A 22,443-nucleotide genomic window follows, 5' to 3' on the forward strand; every position below is an offset into this window, starting at 1 on the left:
TAACCCCATGTCATGGGACCTTTAAGTGATCCAGAAGAGCTTGATTAGCAGCTTCAGGTGTGTTTAATTAGGGCTGCAAATAAACGTTGCAGGACAGTGGGTAGCCAGGAGCAGGGTTGAAGACCTCTGCTCTAAAATGACAGGTTAATAGTACCTACTGAGAAAATAAACAAGTGTAAACGATTACCAAAAAGGACAAGAGAAAAAGGCAGCTCAAAATGTTGTTATTCAAACACAAGGCACAGCTGGATGCAGATCCGAGTGCTTAGCATGACAAGATATGCTGCCAGGCTCTCCACTGGCCTGATAAAGACTCCATTCAAAGTGACAGTGTCACCAGTGTCAGGCCTTCAAAAGCGCTGATCACAACACAATACTGTGCCTTTGGCTTGTGTTAACTTCAAGATGACGTCCCAGACAGATCTGGCTCAGAGTCCCAAGCCGATCAAAAAGAGAAATGCTGAATCCCTGCCCAATATCACAGTGCTCATTGTAATAAAGTCTCTGGAGCCTTTTTAATAAAAGCATTTACATTACCGTTCAAAATTTTGGGGTTAACACTTATTTTGAACTTTCTATTAAAAGAATCCTTAAATAAATTATATCACAGTTTCTATAAAAATATTAAACAGCACAACTGTTTTCAACATTGATAAGAAATTGAGCAGCAAATCAGCATATTTATGAAGGATCATGTTACACTGGATCATGTAAGACTGGAGTAAAGGCTGCTTGAAAATTCAAACTGTCATAAGAATAAATAACATTTTAAATTATATTCAAATAGAAAACATTTTAAATTGTAATTAATAATAAACAAAAAATATTACTGATTCTGTATTTTGATCAAATACATGCAGGTCTTGATGAGCATAAGACTTTTCAAAAAAATTCTTACTGAGCACAACAATTTGAATGGTAGTTTGCATTCATGTATACTTTGACAGATTAAGAATGCAGCTCGACTGTGAAACCTGGTGTAGCTTAGCTTGATTATAACTGTGCATGTAAACATACATATTGACACATCTAAAGTCAATTTAGGTAAGAGGCTGTTTATAAATGCTTACACACACACAAAATGACCTCTACACTTGCATACCAAAACAAACAGACCACAAATAAGCAAATACACACAACATGCAGACATGGCAGCTGTGGCAACACAAAGGCAGCTGTAGCAACATCACAGCCATGCAGTTAAAACCAAAGCAGCGATTTAGAAGAAAAAAAAAATTGTCATGAAAACCCCAACTCCTATCATGCTGCTATAGCAACAGAATGTTAGCAGCATTGTCAAAGTCCCTTTTCAGGCAAGTCATTTCACTCGGCAGCCATCTTTGAAACGCCTCTCCAGCAGCTATTTCAGTCATGCAAGTGCAGCTGTTCACCAAGCTTACAATTCAAAATCACCAATGAAATCTGACAACAACTGTATTATAAATGTAGTTTCATATGTTCAAAAAGCATTAAAAAAAGCTTATTTTTCAGGCTAGAGCAACCAATGCACATGTGCAGTCCTAAGCGCGCGTCTTAGAACACGGACTGTTGCTTTAGCAAACAGAGCTTCTAACGGCAGCTGCATTGACGTGATGACTTGATTCATAATACATCGAAAATTTTATGTATAGGGGTGTCATGATTCAATACAAATCACAATACCGAACTCACGATACTTATTGCGATATTTAAAGCCAAAATAAAGAGTTTTTTTTTATTTAAACTTTTTTATTATTATTATTGTATTATCAGGATCCACAAATAAGGATCCACAAATATTCCCCCATTGCGTTATTATAGCCTACATTTTGTTCAACATTATTTATAGTCGTTTAATGTTGTATTGATCTGTTACACCAACAAGCAGCACACGCACTCTCCCGGTGCTCACTATGTCCCGCCTCTATTAATATAAAAATAAACCACCACCATCTAAAACGCTTTCAATAATCATACTACTAAAAACTAAATGTAATATGGTGATTTAAATTGTTTGTCTTATAGGTTTGAAACAACATGAGGGTGAGTACATATTGACAATTAAAATTTTGGGTGAATTATACCTTATAAAGACAGTAAGCTGAGCCTTGGATAAAACTAACTATCTCAAGAATAATAGAGAGCCTACCCTTCCGAGGGACCACCATGGGACCTTATTTCGGAAAAATATTGTATGGTAGTCAATGGCGAGAGACAACAAATATTTTGATCTCGTTTGAATTGTGCCCTGAATTACACATATGATGTTTGTCCATTTAAAAGATACATTTTAAAGTCAAGAAAATCACAGTTTGATGTAAAACTGTTGAGGTATAATAAGACTGTGAAAATACAACGGTGACGTATAGTGCGAGACGAGAGATGTAGTTCATTGAGCGATTTTCACATAAAACTAAATGTTACTCTTCTGTTTTATACAAACTGCGACTTTCTTGACTTTCATAATTATCTTTTAAATTGACAAACATCATGTGTAATTCACCTTTGGCTAAGCCCCGCCCCCCTTAGTTACTGTTGCTACCTCCGACAACTTCATCCGGGCTCTGGTTTGGTATCAACATGGCTTATGCTGTGACGGCTCTTCCTGCTGAAATTTTATCAAACTTTTATAAAGCAGCAAATAAAGTGTCTGATAGAAGTAGGTAGAAGGGGCTGCAGTATGCGTTCGAAGGCTATATTCAAGACATACCGGTGAAACGCAAGCAACAACAAGCCAAATAGACGAGGCAAAAGCATAACGGTCACAGTTAAAAAAATGAACCACCGCATATCCTAATCGAGACAGAGGCTGGGACTAACAATATCAAGAGCAACATTGTTCATGCAAAGGTATGTGTCTCTATTCACTTCTATAATCGTTATTACAAAGCAAACGGACTACGCAAGTATAAAGTTGTATTTATTAGCAGCGTGTGCTAGCGTATCAACAATTAGTCAATTGGTCAATCTACATTCTAGGGCGTGGCTTAGCCAAAGGTGAATTCAGGGCACAGTTCAGACGGAATAAAAAGATAAGTTGTCTCTCGCCATTGACTACCATACATATTTTTTCCAAAATAAGGTCCCATGAGCCGGAAGCGGAGGGGCGGGACTTAGGCTCTCTATACCGTTTACATCAATGATATCGTCGCATTTTAAAATCACGATATCTCAATATAACAATGTATCGTTATTACACCCCTAGTAATGTTTTGATAAAACATTTAAACACTTATGTTGGCGTCTGTATACAAATTATAATCAATTATTTATGCATTTCTAAACCAAAATGAAATTCTTGACCAGGGTCATAATAATAATAATAATAATAATAAACTAAAACCATTAAAAAAAATGTGTTACTTGAAATAAAATAAACATTAACTGAAACAAAAATAACTTATTTTATTTCAGCCAGTTGCCAAGGAAACATTTTGTTTTACTTTCTAACAAAATAAAACTGAAATATAAATAAAAAACTAGGCTATAATATAGGCACATTTAAAAAGAAAAAAAAAAGAAGAAAAAAAAACGTAATTAAATGGAAAATATACAAGCAAAAATGCAAAGAATTAATGCAAACTAGCCTATATTAGTATCTAAAAGAGCACTGCTGTTGACCTATATTTGTTTTTTGACCTGGCAGTGATTTCATGCATGTCTGAGGTTGGACAGTTATGATCTGTCACAGGTCCATGCTATGTTTGCAGAAAGTCTGTACACTACCATTCAAAAGTTTTTGGTCAGTAAGATATTTTTTGAAAGAAATTAATACTTTTATTAAAAACAAGGTCACACTGGATTAAAAGTGACAGACATTTATAATGTTCAAAAAGATTTCCATCTCAAATAAACGTTGTTCTTTTGCATTTTTTGTCTAAATGTGCACTTACCCGCAGTCCGGAGCAGGGCACCAGCGGCAGTCAGGGTCTGCCACCAGCCAGCGGCGCAGCATGAACTCCTCGTACTTCTCCATGAGCACACGGTCATTGAGTATCATGCGGATGTCATGGGGGTTGAAGCGCTCCGAGCATTCTGGGCAGCTGATGTTGACCCTGCTCTCAGATATCTCGATGCGTAGATACTGTCGAAGGCAGTCGGCACATGAGCGGTGGTGGCATGTCATGATGTCAGGGAAACGGTCTCTGGTGTGACGCAGCAGGCACAACGGGCACTCCAGCAGCTCAGAGGTGGAGGCTGAGGATGAGGATGATGAAGATGAGGTGGAGGCCACACCGGGTGCAGAAAGTGCAGAGGCGTGGTCCTGCTGCTGGCACATTTCTGAGTGCACACTCTCCACACTAGCGATGCCATCCACTCCAGCGGCTAGTGCCCGTGATTTACGAGATTTGGGCTCCCCACCACAGCGACGACGGAACAGTGAGCGAAGCGAGATGCGCCGTTTTTTAGGTGTCTTCCTTACAGAGGGCAAACTGACAGATGAGGTGGCAGAGGGAAGGTCCCTCTCGGACCCTTGCTGCTGATGCAGGCTCATTTCTCCAGAGGAGGCACTGTGGTTTCCAAAGGACTGGGAAGCTTCTACAGGGAGGGCAGGGAAGGAAGAGGAGGAGGGGGAGGGAGGGGAGAGAGAGGGAAAGGGGGACAGGGTTTTCAGAGGGGAGCGCAAGGTGTTAAGACATGGTGGTGAACTCTCTGCAAGCTGCTCCCTTGAGCCAGGCAGCTGAAGTTGAGACACACGTGTCAGTTTGGAGTCACCAGGCTGGATCTCGACCTGATCTGTGAGTGAAACAGAAACAGAAACTGAGTGAGACAGACTGCACACATCCTACACGGTGAAAGACAGAAGACCTAATTTAAAATGATTTTTTTTGTCGACATCATTTTCAGATGTTAAAGCATTTATGACTAAATTTTTTATATTAGGTGCGACTATTTGCAATTTTAAAATAAGTTGTATGAGGAAAGTCTATGTGGGAGTGAGGGTAGTAGGAAAAAGGAAGCAATAATTTGAAAATTAAATAAATTGTCGCCATTTACTCACATCATTTCACCTTTAAGACTTTCTTCAGTGAAACAAAAGATGTTTAACTTTTGAGAGTCAATGTGCACCAAATCTGTTTAGTTAGTTACCAACATTCTTCAAAATATCGTATTATGTTCCACAGAAGAAATAAAGTCACAAGTTTGGAACGTGTTGTTCTGCACGTGAACAAATGTCGTTTTTGGTAAATTGTTCCTTTAAAGGACAAGTTCGGTATTTCACACTTAAAGCCTTGTTTTCAGATTGTTTCTGATGAAATAGAAAGGTTAAGATTAAAATTTGGACATGTGCTGCTGTCCCTTCTGCTGCTGTTTCTTTCACCCGAAAACCAGGCTTTAAGTGTAAAATACCGAACTTGTCCTTTAATGCTACTTAACCATTTTTATAGAATGTCACTGTAGTAAACGATTTGCTGTACACTTAGCAGTTTGAGTGACGTTCTTTACCCAGAAATGAAAAGATATGCATATTAGATAATGAATTCCAGCTTTAAATTTACTAGAAATTAAATTGATTTGATACAGCAGCCCTAATAATGATGAGTGTGTGGTTACTCAACTGACTGACGTCACGTGGCGATAATATATTTACATTGTTACAAAACAGAATTGGGTAGGCTATAGAAACACTAGTACACATAGGCCTACTTATGCATAAGCAATAGTTCAGTTCACAAATTTAATGTGAACAGCAAGTTTAAAGGTTGAAATTGATTCCAGCTGTCTGAAAACACATTAAAACACTGCCAAGATGAGAAGAACTGACTCAGTGGAAAAGTTGACGAAAGGCTGAAAACAGCAAGTTCACAGTAATGACACTATTACAAAAAGAATGGAGAACCACTTTTGAACAGGATGTGACATCACTGATACTGTACGGGATAGAAGAAACTATTGCATGGTAGTGAAAGCCACATAAACCATGTTAAGGAACCTGAGACAGACCAACAGGACAGAATGTGACCGGAGAAGAGAATGAGAATCCTCGTGTGAGAGAGTGAGAAGTTCGTCTAGCCCTGCCTGCAGGCCTTTCACACTGTTGTATACAACACATCTGCTCTGCCTCAAGAGTCCTGAGAGCTCACATTTCAGACCTCAACACTAGTGATGATGAATCAAGGTGAGTGATGAAGAGTATCAGTCTCAATTGATTAGCAGTTAGCACAAAGACTCTTAAACCAAATGAGGAAGAGACACTCGACTGACATGAATCATCGGAGCTTCCCAAAAATGCTGCAGTCGGTCACATGAGAGCTGAGAGGTCAAAGGAATAAAAGGACATTTACTTAATGGCTCACAAAAAAAAGGGAAAAAAAAGGTGTTTTCCACACACTCTCTTTGGCAGTCTGCACCAGCTGTTTCTCTCTTATAATCCAAGACTCTGCTGCCTCTAAGCCATTCCAGAAATACTTCAACCTCCTTGTGCAAATACAAACACACACTTTCCAGCTTTTTTTTTTTTTCACACTCTCCATTCAAAACACACTAGAGTATTTGCTCAGTTTCTTGAAGCAAGCAGATAGCCAGATGAGTCCCACCTTACAATTTGATAGGAACTGTGATGCACATTCCCACAACAACAATTGTTATAAGAATATTCCAAAATTTCCAGTGAAATGTGTTGCATCCTATACTATCCATCATAAATAGTGTTTGAAATTAGAAGAGTTTTTCCCAAATCATAAAATGAGCATCTCTAAGGTACCCGGATATGTGCAGATCCACACTCAAATTGCTAATATTGCCAACAACCCATTGTGCTTTGGAGAAGGTTTGTGCTCTGCATTGTGCTTAGTTTAGCATTCTGAACAAACAAAAAGTACTACAAACTAGATGCCCCATAATAGTCAGCTAAATGCCACCTCGACAAGAGGTGCTTTGGTCTAATACATTTTAATTCGTTGGTAAATCGCAGAAGAAGAAAAAACACTTCACAGAGCACATGAAGTGAGCCATTTGAGAAAGGGCTAGCTAATACTGTGTTTGGTTATTATCTTAGGGCCTGTGCACTGCATATTGAAAATATTCCACTACATAACAGAAAGTTAGTGGCACATTCAATGAAATTTCAAATAGCCGATAAATGCGCATCTGTGATCAAATTAGTTGAATTATTAAAGCTCTTATCTATACAGAACAATATCGTTACTTTAATGGACTGGAGGAAAACGATTCACAACGATATATTTGAAATAAGAAATTGTTGACTTTCATCATGTTGAAAGGCTGCTTTAGGAAGTCTTTACTGCAATAGGCTACATGTCTGGTGGCTTAAACCTTATTTCACATCCAGACAGCCGATGAGTCTCAACATTCAGTTAATTGACCCGAGCAAGTTTTTCGGGATCATCATTAACAATAGATGCCAAGAGCTCTGTGTGCGTTTACGTAATACAAGGAAACTAAGATCGATGATTGTTCCTGAATAACAACTGAAGAAAGAAAAGGAAAACTTAAATTATTAAACTTTTGCAAAAGCCAAATATATATTTATATGTATTCAAGGCTGATTCCCTGTGTGCACCTAAAATACATTTAATACCACTCTGTGACCTGTCAAAATGCACGTAAAGACACGTATGAATGAACCCTTAAGACAAAGGCCATGGCAAGCTGATAACATTCAAGAAAGATAAGATACCATTAACAGCCAGAGTGAAGATACACATTACACTCATTTAGGGTGCATCATATTCCCAACATAAAACGAATACAGATAACATCTGCACTGTTCTGCTCAATGGGTTTAGTCTCGTCCTGATAACACTGACTGGTATATGCAAACAGATCTTGCTCCTTTTATTCAACATTTGATGGTTGAGTTGCTAAAAAATAAAGAATACAGAATGAAATAAAAACTGATTTGCTGCAATGCAAATTTGCTGAAGCCGTTGAACACATTCCCACAACACACCTACATTGTCTAACCAGTATGGCATGCGGTTTAGACATCATACATTACTAAAATTTTTCTAGTCAATCAAGGACAATTTCCCCTGCTTGATTTTCCCCAAGGCTGCAACAACTGTAAACATACATTTCTTGTTTTTAGATCTGGTTCCTTCAAAAACCCTTTTACAATAAAACTACATTATGGAATATTAATTCACATATTAGAACCCCAGGCACTGGTATGTCTATTGATGAAATGGCAATTAAAGACATCAAAAGCATTAGGCTAGCTATTAATATTTTTGTACAGGTGCTTTTATGAAGAAAACTTTTTACAACGTTACAGTAAAAGAAAAAGTAGCGATGTTCCAGTGATGGTCTTCGTTTACAAAAGGGGTCTTGTGGAGTTCATGTAAACACTGGAGGGGTTAATTAGGCTACATCTGTAAGAGCTTCACAGAAAGTAATTTACCGGGTGTAAAAGCTTTTATAGTAAACACAAACACTGTGCTCCCAGAGACAACAGACAAACAATCCCGCAGGACTTGCACAACCACAATCTTTAACTACTCAGAATCTGTTTATACCCGCCATAAAGGCCGCTAAATGGGTGGCTGACATACAACTGTATCCAAATTTTCAAACTAATTTCAAAGCTGAAGCTTTTGTCAAGGCATACAAGATCACAATAAGTTGCAAAAAAGTGTTTTTTTTAATACTATAACAGGTTTAATAATTTTTCTTATAACAAAAATAACTAAACATTTAAATAAACAAATGTATACATTAAACAGATTAAAAGTAATAATCTGTTTCAAACAGATTAAAGCACAAAAGAATTCTAGGCTAAATAACAGGTAACCCTTTACAATAAAGTCTCAGTTAACCTTAGTTAATGCACTAATATTACGCGGCTCTGTGGAAATACTTGATTCTGATTGGCCAATTGACCGTTCGCAAAGACCCCGCCCCCCTTAGTTACTGTCGCTATGTCCGACAAGCTATGCCGCTCTTACACCACACCATGTTCTCACGCAGTGAAAAATACATCGCGGAGCAGAGAGGACAGACCAGGTCACTTTTCGGTTACTTTTGAGTCTCACCTTTCAAATTTGGTCATTTTTTAAAAGAAATTTAAACAAATACCGTTTTGTGGCTCTTTAATGTGTCTGACAGATCGCTGTAGAGCATCAGTTAAAGCTGCTCGTGAACCAATCATCTCTTCTTTCTAGTTAATTTATAGCATCAAATAAACATGAATGAACATCAGAGGGAATGCTGTTTTAACCGCGGAAAGGCGTCAGTACACTCCGTTTCTCAAGATCAAATCCTCCCATGTTAATCTACTAACTCTCCTGACTGCTTTGTCAGACAAAATGGCGGATGAAGTATGATTGGTCAGATCACCTGTCAATCAAGCTCCCTGCGAAGGGTCAATTGCACCATCCAGCGGCATGTTATTCCCCTATAACAACCACTGAAAATAGATAACATGCACATTACTGAAGTTAGCAGTGCTATATGGTAGCTAGGAATGTTTTTTTCTTCGTGGAAGTTGTGTTTGGTGAACTAATCAAATATTAAAACTAATATTAATTTCAAATCAATATTTTGTGTACAGTTATTTAAATAAATCATCCAGTATAGTGGACTCGCTCTCTCTTGATTTGGATTACAAACAGGTATGATTATAAAACCGTTTCATCTCAAATCAATATCAATTATCCCCATAGGCCTATTTATTCATGTAGTGAAATGCTGTGTATTAAGTGGTATGACTATACTAGATCACTTAAATGTTCTAGTTTTAACTTCCAGAGCCAGCAACTGCTCTCTCCGCGGACTCTTTGCATTTTTAAAAGCTAATAAAATATTTTGACTCAATTAGGGATGGGACGGTATGAAAATTTTATATCACGATTATAGTGACCAAAATTATCGTGATTATCAATATTATCACGGTTTTGTTAAAACGAGATGAAAGTGTTGAAATAGAACTGATGCTCACACTGACAACATTAACAAGTTTTATATTTGAAAATCAACAAACAACAAATAAAACAAGCAGCTCTATGTTGCTTACTTTTTTAAGCAAGATTCTATTCTGTGGCATTTCCTTTTTTATAATGACCGCCGTCCTGGCAACGTATTATAAACGGACTTCCATGTATTACAACGGACGCGCTCTCGTTTTATTCAAATACAACTTGCCGTCTTGCGTCTCCGTTTTTTATTGTATTTAAAATGAAATCAGAGTTGATTTATTGTTTACAGAGATTGATCATATTGTTGTGATCATCTTGTCTGGACGATTGTTTTGTAACGTTACACTGTACAAAATGAATTTATAAAGGGGTAAGATTTAAAACATCTCAACATCTCAATTCAATATGTACCCGTAATTATGTGGTAAAAAAAAAAAAAAAAAAAAAAGAATCGGTGTAATAAGTGTACAATGTATCTATATATTATTATCACATAAATGGCACTCTTAATAATAGTCTTGTTTTAACTTGTTTGCTCGTCTTTGGCTCAAAGCCACTTGCTGCAAACTTTTCTTTGCGGAAGCTTCCCGTTTATTTCAAGCGAGTGAGAAAATATTTCAACTCAAAATAACATTTCGTGCCCAATTATTTCCCAGACGTAGTTTTGGTATTGAAGTCATTAACTTGCCTTGTGTTCCCTATACAACAGTGGGTGATGGTCACAGATTTGGCGGATATCGGGGCTTTAAGCACTCCAAAACCGAATTGGGTTACACCGATTTTATTAGCAGTTTCTTCAGTGCATCACTAAAGCAAGCCCAAAAAGTTAAACAAGATAATTACACGATAATTAGTTTTCGTGTAATTATTAGTTTTTTATTAAGATCGTGAGAAGAGCAAATTTCGAAAGACTATATTTCTAGCTAAATCTAAAAGAAAGCATTAAAACTGACCAAAAAAAAACAGGTCAGTAGTAAAGCGATAATCCATAATATAGGCTACCGCTTCCCCACTACCTGCTGAATGTACCATTCCATTTGCAACTCCATTTCTCACATATATGCGTTTCCCATAGATTGAATTATCTGTCTGCTCGCCACAATATCAACATTGACCTCTACAAATAGATTTCAGTGCTTCCCATTGATTAACTAGACTGTAGCGACTTCTCATAATAACATAAAAGCTCTTTAATGTCGTGTTTTGCGCCATTGATGTCAAACAAACTAAAATCGAAAGCGCGATAACTGTACGTACACACCACCGCCGACTTGAGCTGCAAAGAAGCTCTGGCCGCCCTGTCAAGGACACTTGTCAAAAAGTACTCTGACGTAGCAGCGGAGAGTCACAACATGAACTGTAAACAGAAAAAAACAAGCAATAAACAATAAACACTATAAACCTTTTATAAAGACAGCATTTTTATAACCATTTTGGTCACATTTGGTCGGAAAAAATAATAATAATTAGCTATTATTATTATTTGCATCTAGTGCAATTGGTCAAATTGGTTACCTTGAGCAAATTAATTAAATTCCCGCTTAAAACGAGGGTTCGTAAATATTTCCAATAAAAGTTGCGCTCATCCTCAAATGTGTATCACTGGATCATTATGGATCATCGCAAAGTTGTTTTGTTTGGTGCTGCTGTATTGTCTTTGCGGAGAAGACGTCGGACTCTGAGATTTTGTTTTGGTAGGAACGAAAGTTTACATCGTATGTTTCTCCGGAATCAGCCAGCGCAAAGGACATCTATATTCCGATTGGTTGCTGGTGTTTTGCCACTGAACCACGTCACAGCTCATTACCATAAAGTTTAACTACTTTCAACTTTCTGATTGACGCTCTGGTCGCTCAAAACGCGGCGCCGATGGATTTGACGCTCCTTGCAGCTGAGAGAAGCCAGCTTCCATTGAAAATTAATGACTTCCGGTAACTTTGGAAGCTCATTGGTTTAACTCTTGAATGGATAGAAATGAAGACAAAACTAAAAATAAATGAAACTTTCATAATCTCATTTGTTTTATGGCTCTTACAGTCATAGGAATAATATTATAACGTTATTATTAGTAGTATTATTATTATGCAGTGTACAGACACTGTCACAACTGAAAAGAGGTTTGAGTCCAGATACAAGTCAAAGCACATACTTTTTCTTTGTTCTATTTGCACACTGAACATGGGTTGGATCTCTTAATTTTTAACTCTCAAAGTGCACAAGATAGATGAACTTAACTTTAAAGTGTACAACATTTTCTTCCTGGGGGAAAAGAAATTTAGGGTCATTTTATTCCGCATATCATAGAGACTGAGGTCCACCCACCACAGTTTCACAAAATCCTGTGGGAAACATTGCACAAGGAAGCCATTTGGCTCATATAAAATAGCAGCCAGCATCATAAAGAGCGGCTCACATAAGCGAGACATTTTAAGATTTATAGGGCCACTACAGTAACGTCTGACTCCATGTAAGCATGCAAACCAGTTAAGTTCCTAAGAATTACCCTCTACTCAAAGCAACTGAGAAAGAGCAGTCAAAGCAACAGCCAGGGCAGAGACACCAGCACAGTATAAAACATTTTACTCCTACCCTTCTTTTTTCCAGTCAGCTGAGGGCCGGGAGGAAATGATGTCAGCAGCTAAGCATTTTGAGAGGCTAAGTTCATCTGCTCTGGGTTTGTGTGTTCACAAAGATACCAAATAGGCTTTTCTTCATCAACACAATTGCTGATTATGCCAGCAGGAGAGTGCTTGCCACTGTCCCAGCTGCTTCAGGACACACACATCTCTCAGAAGCTGGCATCCTGTGTGCAGCTCAGGAAAAGCAAGCATACAGAATGCAGTGGGATTTCTGTAATGAGCTTATTAAAGCAATTTCCTCGAGCATTCTTCACTGAGGACAGACTTCCTCACCGTGACAACGTACATTCGGTCTACTCCTAATGCCTGCCTGTTACTTCTTGATCACTCACCATGTTTCACCCTGTATGATCACACTGATATTTATACTGGACACAGAGCTTTGATCAGATATTAACCATGACACACCAAATAAAGCCCTGAGCTTTCTAAACTGCTGTCAGCTGAGCAGCTAAAGGCTTATTCAGGTTTGGTATAATCCGTCTCCATTCCAATCTAACGGTAGAACGTACACAGGACACTTAACAAGTACAGGTAGAGCTACAGCTAGCAGTGTTCAATGGCCCTTATACAATATTTACTAAGGCAAAATGACCTCTGGCTAGCAGGCGGTGCTTGTGCCAAGAGACATAATAAAACTAAAATAGCTCAGTATCCTGTGCATTTACATACAGAACAGAACAGCAAACAATTAAACATCAATACTTTGTCTGGCTGTGGTGGGGAGTAATGATCCAACTAACTTAACTTTTCAGTAAAACTTTTTAGTAAAACAGCTTTTCCAGTAACAAGCTACTTTTTCCAACAAGTACTAGAGTATTGTGATAAACGTCAGCGTTTATGTCACCACACTTTATTGCGCAAGCTGCTCATGAGACAAACTGAAGAAACATCTAATGCCCTCCTAAAAAGTTCACTCAAAATGGCATTTGGAGGTACAATTCATTCAGTTGGCTAGTTTGTCAAGTAAAACCAATACTTAGCAAAACAAAATCATTACTACATTTTCAATTCAGTTATATCCACCTTGTTTCACAATGCATAAGTAAGCTACTTCAATGTGCGAGACTTCAGATTTATCAGCCACTAAACAACAACTAATAATTACAAAATGTAGTAAACAGTAAAACTATTAATAACTAAAGCGCAACTTACTCAACTTCAGAAGTAGCGAAGTGCGTCATGCTGTAGCGTAAATATCTGCAGTACCGTCGCATTATTCGCACAAGTTGCGCTTTAGACTTAAGTGAAATCCGTATGCTTGTTTGACCGGAAGCTAGTTATTTTAATTTATAAAGTTTTAAATATGGATATTTTTGTCATATTTTTTTATAACACAAACTCATCGCTTCGTATTCGTCTGAAAGATTAATGTCATAAACTAGGGGTGTGCACGAATATTTTATTTTTCGATCTGTAATTATTAAAAAAATAAAATGCTATTCAAATTTTACTATGTTGCTTTGTTGGCCGTAAATAATTAAAATGCACTGTCTGGGTGGCGCTATGGAGCGTGTTTTAACAAAGTGGATAGTATTTGATCTCATAATGTTGTCATCTGCCTCATGAAGTTTGGATTCGGAATTACTTATATGAAAATGATATTACAAAATGGAATTACTTTTAATCAAATGAATTAATGAAACTAAATATCACCACCACAATGAGAAATCACATGACATCCAAACACTAGTCGAATGAGGAAAGACCGCTGCATTCACGACTGCAGGTAAGCGCAGCTGTACACCGAGTGATCAAAGAGAACTTATCTGATAGCAAAATGATTGAGACATATGCTTCCTTTAAGTTTCGTTGAGGGAGACGGGTTTAAGAACAAAAAAATTCAAAGTGGTGTTAGAAACTTCGCTTAGCAGCACACGGTTATCTTTGCATCTCTGCAACGTCTGTGTCAGCGCAACGTGTTCTCACCCGAACATGTGGATATTATTGTTTTTCCTCAACATGAACGTGAAACAACACAAACACGATAACCATATTCTGACTCGAGTGTATGTACGTTCTGTCCGATAATTGGCGCAGTCTGCTTTATTAGCGTTTTTTCAGTTTGCGTAGCCTAAATGCTTTTCTTTATATTTTTTGTTTACACATTGTTTAATGCTTTAAAATAAAACCTTAAGATATATCATAAGCCTGTGTATATTGCCTAACTGTAAGCTTATTCAGAACAAAAACGTAAAAAAAAATTTTTTGTCTCTCGTGAAACGTTATTTAAATAAACAAATATAAAAAAAATGAGCCAGAATATTCAAAAACAATATTTTGGAAAAATGCCCATCCCTATCATACACCTCGGATGACTTGAGGGCGAGTAAATCATGGGCTAATTTTCCTTTTTGGGTGAACCATCCCTTCAAGACTGTTACTCTAAGAACCTAACTTTTTGTGCCCGATAAATCTGGCTCTGACTGCATCAAGATACTATCTGCAGAAATAGATGCAATGTATTTTTAGTACCTTGTTATTAACTTATTAATCTATCAGAACAATGTCTTGACTATAGTGAAACTTACAAACTGAAATTATGATTGGGAATCGACAGATTTCAAGCTTCTTCCCCAAAATTGGCATCATAATATCATGATACACAGCCACAGCCAGATTAACAAACTCTGTTGAATGATAGTAATACTGCTGTAGGTTGAGAGTGGCTAATCTAAAAGGAGCTTCCCTCTCAGATCCTGAATGAAGGACGGAGATTAAGACGTCACCACCTGATCCAGACGCTGCAAGTTCAGCTGGCCTCCCCAGGTCATTCAGCAGTAACATTTAGCTCCAATTGATGAGAGCTAAACGGAGACTTTCTATAAGCGGCTGCTGTACACAATGTCTGCTGTGCGAGCAGGAATGCAGAAGTTTAAAATTAAATATTACAAACAAATTGAAAAAAGTAAAAAGCAGTCATGCCTCTGCATCAAAATAACTCCATTGATGTGGCTTTCCTAACGGCGCATCGCTATCATGTTCCACTCGTCTCCGAATATAGAGCGCTCTTATGAAAGTGAAAGTGTTCGGGTAAGATTTATCTGTAAGCTTTTAGGAAATTACAGCTGAGCTTTCATGCAAAGTGACGTAAATGCATAAGTGGCTTACGTGGAAAAATTCAGTATACATAAATCAACAATATCAGTTTCGTTCTCCTACATGAACGCCAGGTGATTCATGTTTATTGTCCTTTTCAAAAGGACAGATTCTGTTTACAGTAGTACATATACTAAAGCCTTGCCAGATTAAAATTCATAGTAATGGAGTTACACAGACACCATGTACACGCTTCCTTTAACAAACACGTGTCTCCCTGGATTTACTGGAAACTGTCACAAGACGCAGTCACCACAGCGGTAGATAAAAATTCTCCCTTTCAGAAATGCGGGCAGCACAGAAAAGCTTTTTTATGTACAGAAAACATTGGCACATGGGACAAGTAAACTTAACTAACAAAATAAAATGCTATTACAGCGCTATTTAGACAAATATAAAACAATTAAAAAGAAACACTAAAGCTAACTATTATAACAATATAATATAAAGCGAACTATAACAATAAGGCTTGTGTATCAGCAACAAAGTTACAATGCGATATGTATCCCGATACAGATGCTACAATACAATATCACAACTCTGCACTAAATTTCACTTCAGCAATTTAGTATAACATTCTATAGGCCCAATGCTAACTATCAGCAGAGGCAGTTGCCCTCTGCATTATGAAGGACCTCTGTTGTCGGGATGTACACGAGTACTCTGATGTAATAGCGACAATCGATCATGAAAACAATGATCGCCGTGACTATTTTTCGGATTGGTTATTGCAGAATTTTGGGCGGTACCTGAGGTCTGATTGGTTAGCGATAGGGAAGCATGCCATCCAGACCGGCGAAATAAAGCGAAACTGGATTTGAAAGCGTCCATGCAGTATGAAAATAAATAAATCAAACTGTTTCTTTGCATTTATTTTTAACTTATTGTCAGTATTGGGCTCACAGATCACGTGGGTTTTACAGTGTGTGTGTGGACGACCATTTTTGACCCAGGAAAAACCCTGATATAGGCCTGGTCTAAAGGAAAGACTTTGTTAAATTCTGTTGTGTTGGTCATACTATACAATGATTTATTAATTGTCTTTGTTGAATACAGAAGTTAAAAGGTTCACCCGTTGTAAAGTGCAAAAGACTTCGGAGTGGCTACAGAAAAAAAGAGACTGCAACCGGCCCATGCGAAAACTGTTTTGAATGGGTTCAAAACGGACGCAGAAAATGCTTTTTTTCAGTTGGACAATTTCAACGTAGGGCTGGGCGATATGGCCAAAAAAAAATATCACGATATTTTTTTTTATATCAGTCGATATCGATAATTATCGATAAATGTCAAATCTTTATTTATTTCAAGTTTAAAGACAGATTTGTACTCCTAAGTGAAAGCTGTAGAAACCAGAGCGTTGTGTTTTTAAACTACTCTTTATTGTCAGAACATATCATGACAAACACTTGCCAAACAGGGGAACATTCACAAATCCGAGGTAGAACATTCAAACATTTGACATTTTTCCTTAACAAAATAAATATCTTTATTTCAGTAGTATTAGCTTGAGTTAGGATGCAGATTTACTTTATACAATTTATGTTCATTAACAAAAACAGTAAAATCTGTTAAAAAAAAGTAACAACATTATTTGTATTTGGTAAAATGTAATATTCTTTAGTTTTATTAAAATTAACCATTGGTCATCCAGCATCATGCATTTAGATCATGATAACCACAGATAAAATGTAACTTTATGGTTTCTATGGTATTTATGAAAACCAGTAGCCTAAATACATGATTAAAAACTAATTATATTCCATTAGTCCTTTAATACATTGTCTATATTAATAGTATTATACAATTCAATATATATATATATCCCACATTCCATGCCGGTGCAGTTAATATTACTAGGCTAACGTTACAGTAACGTTAAATCCGTGGTAAATGATGGGAATGTGTAGTCGGAGAAGTTTCTGACTGTATCGTTGCGCACAGTGCTTCTCCTGTTCGTCAGCGCTGTTCATCTGCCTTTAAACTGGTTTAAATCACTGAGACATTTGTGTTCCTCGCTGAATTCAAGCGCTCTCACTGGATCTAGTGACCGAGACCGATCAGAGTAAACGCGTCTGCTCGAGTGAGCTCGCGCTCGCGCTGCCGTTTGGACTTTGAGCCGAGCCGTTCCGCTTTTGGCGCAAAAACATTATCGAACATTTATCGAACACTTGATATCGTTTTATCGAGAAAAATTATATCGCGATAATAATCGTTATCGTTTTATCGCCCAGCTCTATTTCAACGCTTCAATTATGTAACAGTAGCGCTCTTGTTCTTAATTCATTCAGTTACTAAGTAGGCTAATGAAATGCATGTGGTCACGCAATGCTGTTGTTGTTAACATTAACAATTTGACAAAGTGTAATTTGCACGGTTTGATGTGATATAAGCGATCGTTCGATTTTTTTGTTGGTCAGAACAAAAGTGGATGTTACTTTTCCGGTGAAAATTATTATGTTGGTCACACTTTAAAAAAGTAGAATCTGTGATTCTGAATGACAGTATCCACACCGGCGTGGTGATATAATATAGCCTACAGCCGTATATTCTCCTCAAAACATTGGATTCATCCACGCTGTGCCATGCCGAGGCACAACTCACGTAAAGTTGATAATTCCGTGTATAACTGCAATTGCAGATTTCAAACAGAGATGGCGACAAAGAGGAAAAGCTACGGACTGCAGCTTTAAAATCCCAATATTGGTAAATAAATAAATAGCAATTCGATTATTTTCGAAAATCGCTCAGCCCTATGCGTCATATAGAATGGGCTTTATTTTATTGCCGTTCATCCACTCTTCAGCTTCACCTCATGCTTCAATTATTTTTAGATTTTTTAATATCCATCGCAATGATGGACACACCACGTCCACTGGTGTGGTCCACTTGGACTCTGATTGGCTTTCAATGTTAACATTCATCAGCTAGAAAAAAAAAACTTTCTAAAAAAAATTGATTCCAATGATATCATTCCTTAGTGTCGTCATGGAGGTAGATTTAAAACGATTATTAAAACTAATAGAAGACGTTACAGTTATCATCCTTAAAGGGAACGACCCTTTAATTGGTGCTATTTGGAATACTGGTACATGGAATACTGGTACATTGAATCCTCAGCTTGAAAGTAAGTCATAAGATAAATTAAAAAGTGACCAGTCATTAGATAAGTGGCTGCAGCACGGATCACTGCCAATGAGGTCTTTGAAACCATTGCATTGGGGGCCTTATGAGTGCACACATAAACGCTGTGGTCACTATAATGAGGCCCTGACCTCTGCACACAAAGAATTCATCAACTACATTATAAAATGAGAACCAATGCTTAAACATTCATACCCAAGGCAGGCAAAAACATGTCTCTACAGCAAAGACCAAGAACATTAATTCTTGTAGGAAAAAGTTTTCCGTCACATTTTAACTCTGTGTTAGCACACAATGGCCACTACAACATCCCTTGCCATTTTGAGGCATGTCTGGCCTTCAACATACACAAACTCTTATTAGCTCAGTTTGGGGTGTGTTTAGTAAGCCACCTGACTGCATGGCACTTCCAGCTCAGGCATAAAGCGCCCATTGTTCTCCCACTACGCAGAGAGAAACAAGTCCAAGACTTTGATTAAGGTCAAGAACAAGACCATGGGGAATTCGTAAACAAGATAAACTCACACGGATCACAACCTCAGACTGGTTTTCTCCAAAAGAACGTCATAAGCTTCTCAAGCAGATCCTCTGCTCATTTGTGGTTTTCCAACTAGCCAAAACTGGTCTAATAACCGGTGGCAGAGCAAGTAAATAAAATAATGCTGTGCATGACACACACAGGCATAATCAGGGTTTTTCCTGTATTAAATATTTTGTCAGCCACCAAAAAAATATTTTTGTCCAGCCAAAGATTTATGTGATAATTGAATGTGAAGATACCGCAGTACCAGTACCTGCTGATAGCCGGCTGCTTTAAAATGCTCCCGTAAGTGTTTAGGTAACTGCTCTGTGAAGAGCATCAAAGGTTTCTATTTACATTACAATGTTTTTTGCAGCATTGAGGAATGTAGCCAATAATAGACCTGTTGAGCGCGTGAATGCAATGGCCAATCGGATGCGTTTAGCAAGTCAGAATCCACTCAACACCGCTCCAGTGGTTCAGTGCAAGAGTGCATCTTTGTGTACCTTGCGTTGTAATTGACAGCTTCAGTGTAATTATAATGGCAGCAATCTTTGCCCGCTTTCTGTATAGAATATATATTTTTCATGCTGCTAACTAGGCTACACATTTTAAAGTTTCTGGATTGGCAACCATATTAAAATGCATGATTGAATCTGATAAGACAGTGATAACCAACCATAGCAATGGACAGAACAAAACAATTTGATACTGAACGTCAAATTATCTGTGCATTAGGCCTAAGTCTTGAAGTGTAAATGCAAAAAAATAGGCCAGACCTTTTTCCGTGCAATTTTGTTGTTCAAAATTTTTGACCCAGGAAAAAAAAAGGGTATGAGTATCAAACTTGTTGCTTTAAGTCTGACTTTATAATTCAGAATTTTTCTGATAAATATTACTTATACACAAACACACATGTATATTGCAGGTCTATACATATGTAAACCTTCCCTGTAGCTCAAACAGTAGTGCATGGCTTTTGCAATGTCATGGGTTCGATTCCAAGCAAAAGCAAGAACTGATAGACTATCTCATTGGATATTAGAATCTACTCAATACATAATTACATATATAAATAAACATAAAATGAAATATATACTTCCATACATAGGCCTATAAATATTTAAGAAAATTAATTAATTTCAATTGATCAGGATTCAGGACCAATGTCTATTTTGTGCCAAGATAATAATCAATTTCAAAAACACTAGGCCTATGTGATCCACTATGACAAATGTCTGTGGTCAGCCCTGTTTCTCTGGGGTAGGCTACAGTATGTCTCCCTGTCGGTTTCAGATCAAAATCAGACCCCATTGGTAGACATTGAAGATAAGCTGCTTCCATGCAGGACTTACAACAAATGCCGATCCTCCAATTCCCCACTGCCAAAATGATGAAAATAGACCAAACTTCTTGAGATCTTAATTTTTTGGGGGTTTGTGACACGACAGTATGTTCACACACACACTTTTACACATCTTTATCTGACACCTCTAACAGTGACCTAGAATAATACGTCAAAGTGTATGCTGAATCAACATTTACACCAGACTCAGGTCAACACCTCTCGACCACCAGTTTCCATAGTTCTGAGATTAACACCAGTTTTAACTAAAACAGTTGCGGGAATCCTACAGCTATGATCCAAGAAACCAATTAGCTCATTCTCACTATTACTACAATAAACTCTCCTGGGGAATTTGGGGAACAACCCTTACACCGAATCAGCCTTTGAACACACACACACACACACACTGGATGACGTAAGACTGCAATTTATCAACATATCTGGATTCTCGTTTACAGCAAAACACACTCAATTTCTACAGAAGTGTACCTAACGTTACTAGTTCGTGCAAGTTAAGTTAGCCATTACATGAAAACAATCCAACGTACAATATGTAAAAGCTACAGGCTAAATAAATACACTGAGCAAATGACTAAGTTACAATATGGTGTAACGTTACGTTAACTTGAAATAAATATTAGGCGTGCAATCTGTTGCTAAATGAAACACTAACGTTAAGCCATTAACAATGAGTCGAAAAACAATCTCACTGTATAATGCAGATCAAAGGTTTAGTGACATTTAACCGGGGCGATAACGCTGGGTAAATGTTTCATTTGGACTGACTTCCTGGTTACAAAGGTGTGAATTTAAACTGAACAAACAGAAACAAATGGACAATGCGATAGCTGGCTAACTTACATGCCTACGGTAACGTTAGGTCCATCTAATGTCGGACTCACCACAGGCCCTTTAAAGCGATTTTACTTCCCTGTACACCAGCTAGTGGGCGTACAACATTAAATATGCGGTTATTTGTTGTAATAGTACAAATGTGAGAATCGTCTATGTATCATTTTAGTGTAACTTACGTTAAACGTTCGCTTTCACATTCGCCAGCGAGAGCAAACTGTGAAAGCGAACACACGACCGTTAGCCAAACCGTCAAACTAGCCTTTAATACCATGATATAGAAAGGCGACTCACCTTTCAAGTCATCCACGTAAAAGCATTTCATTCCAAGTAACAGATAAAGGCAAAAATCTCCGAGTGTGGTGTAAGAAGAAGGCTACTTTAGGGAGTTGTTTTGTAGGGCTGAAGTCGGGCCGTCCTGTGTCCCGTCCTCCGCTCGCTCACTCGCTCTGACTCACTGGCATCCGTCTCGCTCTCTTCTCACATATCAGTTCAAACTCAAATCTCGCGAGACTCGATGTGTATTCCTCAAAGCAACAACTGGAAAAACGTAGCCTAAGTCAAATCTTCTTTTAATGTTTACGTAGCCCCATTTCCCCAGACTCAAATTCAATGTATTTGTTTGTACTCTTTAACCCAATGTGTTAATTTCTATGTTTATAAATAAGGAAAATAAGTTTTTTTTTATTGTAACCATTTTCACCGAATTTGAATAGGCTACCAAATGTATTCACATGCCTATTTCAGAAAAGACAACATAAATACTTTTTTAAAAGTATGATATTATTAAGTTTATACAAACAGTCTTAGATGGTGTTTTAATTTTTTTTATACCTGATATTCTCTGAAATACATTGGAGGTAGCCTATATCTAATATAAAGCTTTAAAAGTGCAAATTTTATTTAAAGTTCCATGGTATTACTATCACTGTACCAGGCAGTCTTTTTTGCCAGGGTAAGGTTATTTATACTGTCAAATAAATGGTT

General features: G+C 37.5%; 1 protein-coding gene across 2 annotated transcripts in view; it reads right to left on the reverse strand.

Annotated features, from left to right (window-relative positions):
- rnf19a (ring finger protein 19A, RBR E3 ubiquitin protein ligase) overlaps positions 1 to 21,916 on the reverse strand; it is a 36,189-nt gene extending 14,273 nt beyond the window's left edge. For both annotated transcript variants that reach the window (XM_079591462.1, XM_079591461.1), the window contains exons 1-2: positions 21,751 to 21,916; positions 3,873 to 4,716 (exon numbers count right to left, since the gene is read on the reverse strand). In XM_079591462.1, coding sequence (XP_079447588.1) covers positions 3,873 to 4,716; positions 21,751 to 21,781 — 875 coding nt within the window. In that variant the 5' untranslated portion in view covers positions 21,782 to 21,916. The remainder of the gene's footprint in view (positions 1 to 3,872; positions 4,717 to 21,750) is intronic.
- Between the last annotated feature and the right edge of the window lie 527 nt (positions 21,917 to 22,443).

Source organism: Phoxinus phoxinus (assembly GCF_949152265.1).
Source record: "Phoxinus phoxinus genome assembly, chromosome: 19".
Taxonomy (NCBI): domain Eukaryota; kingdom Metazoa; phylum Chordata; class Actinopteri; order Cypriniformes; family Leuciscidae; genus Phoxinus; species Phoxinus phoxinus.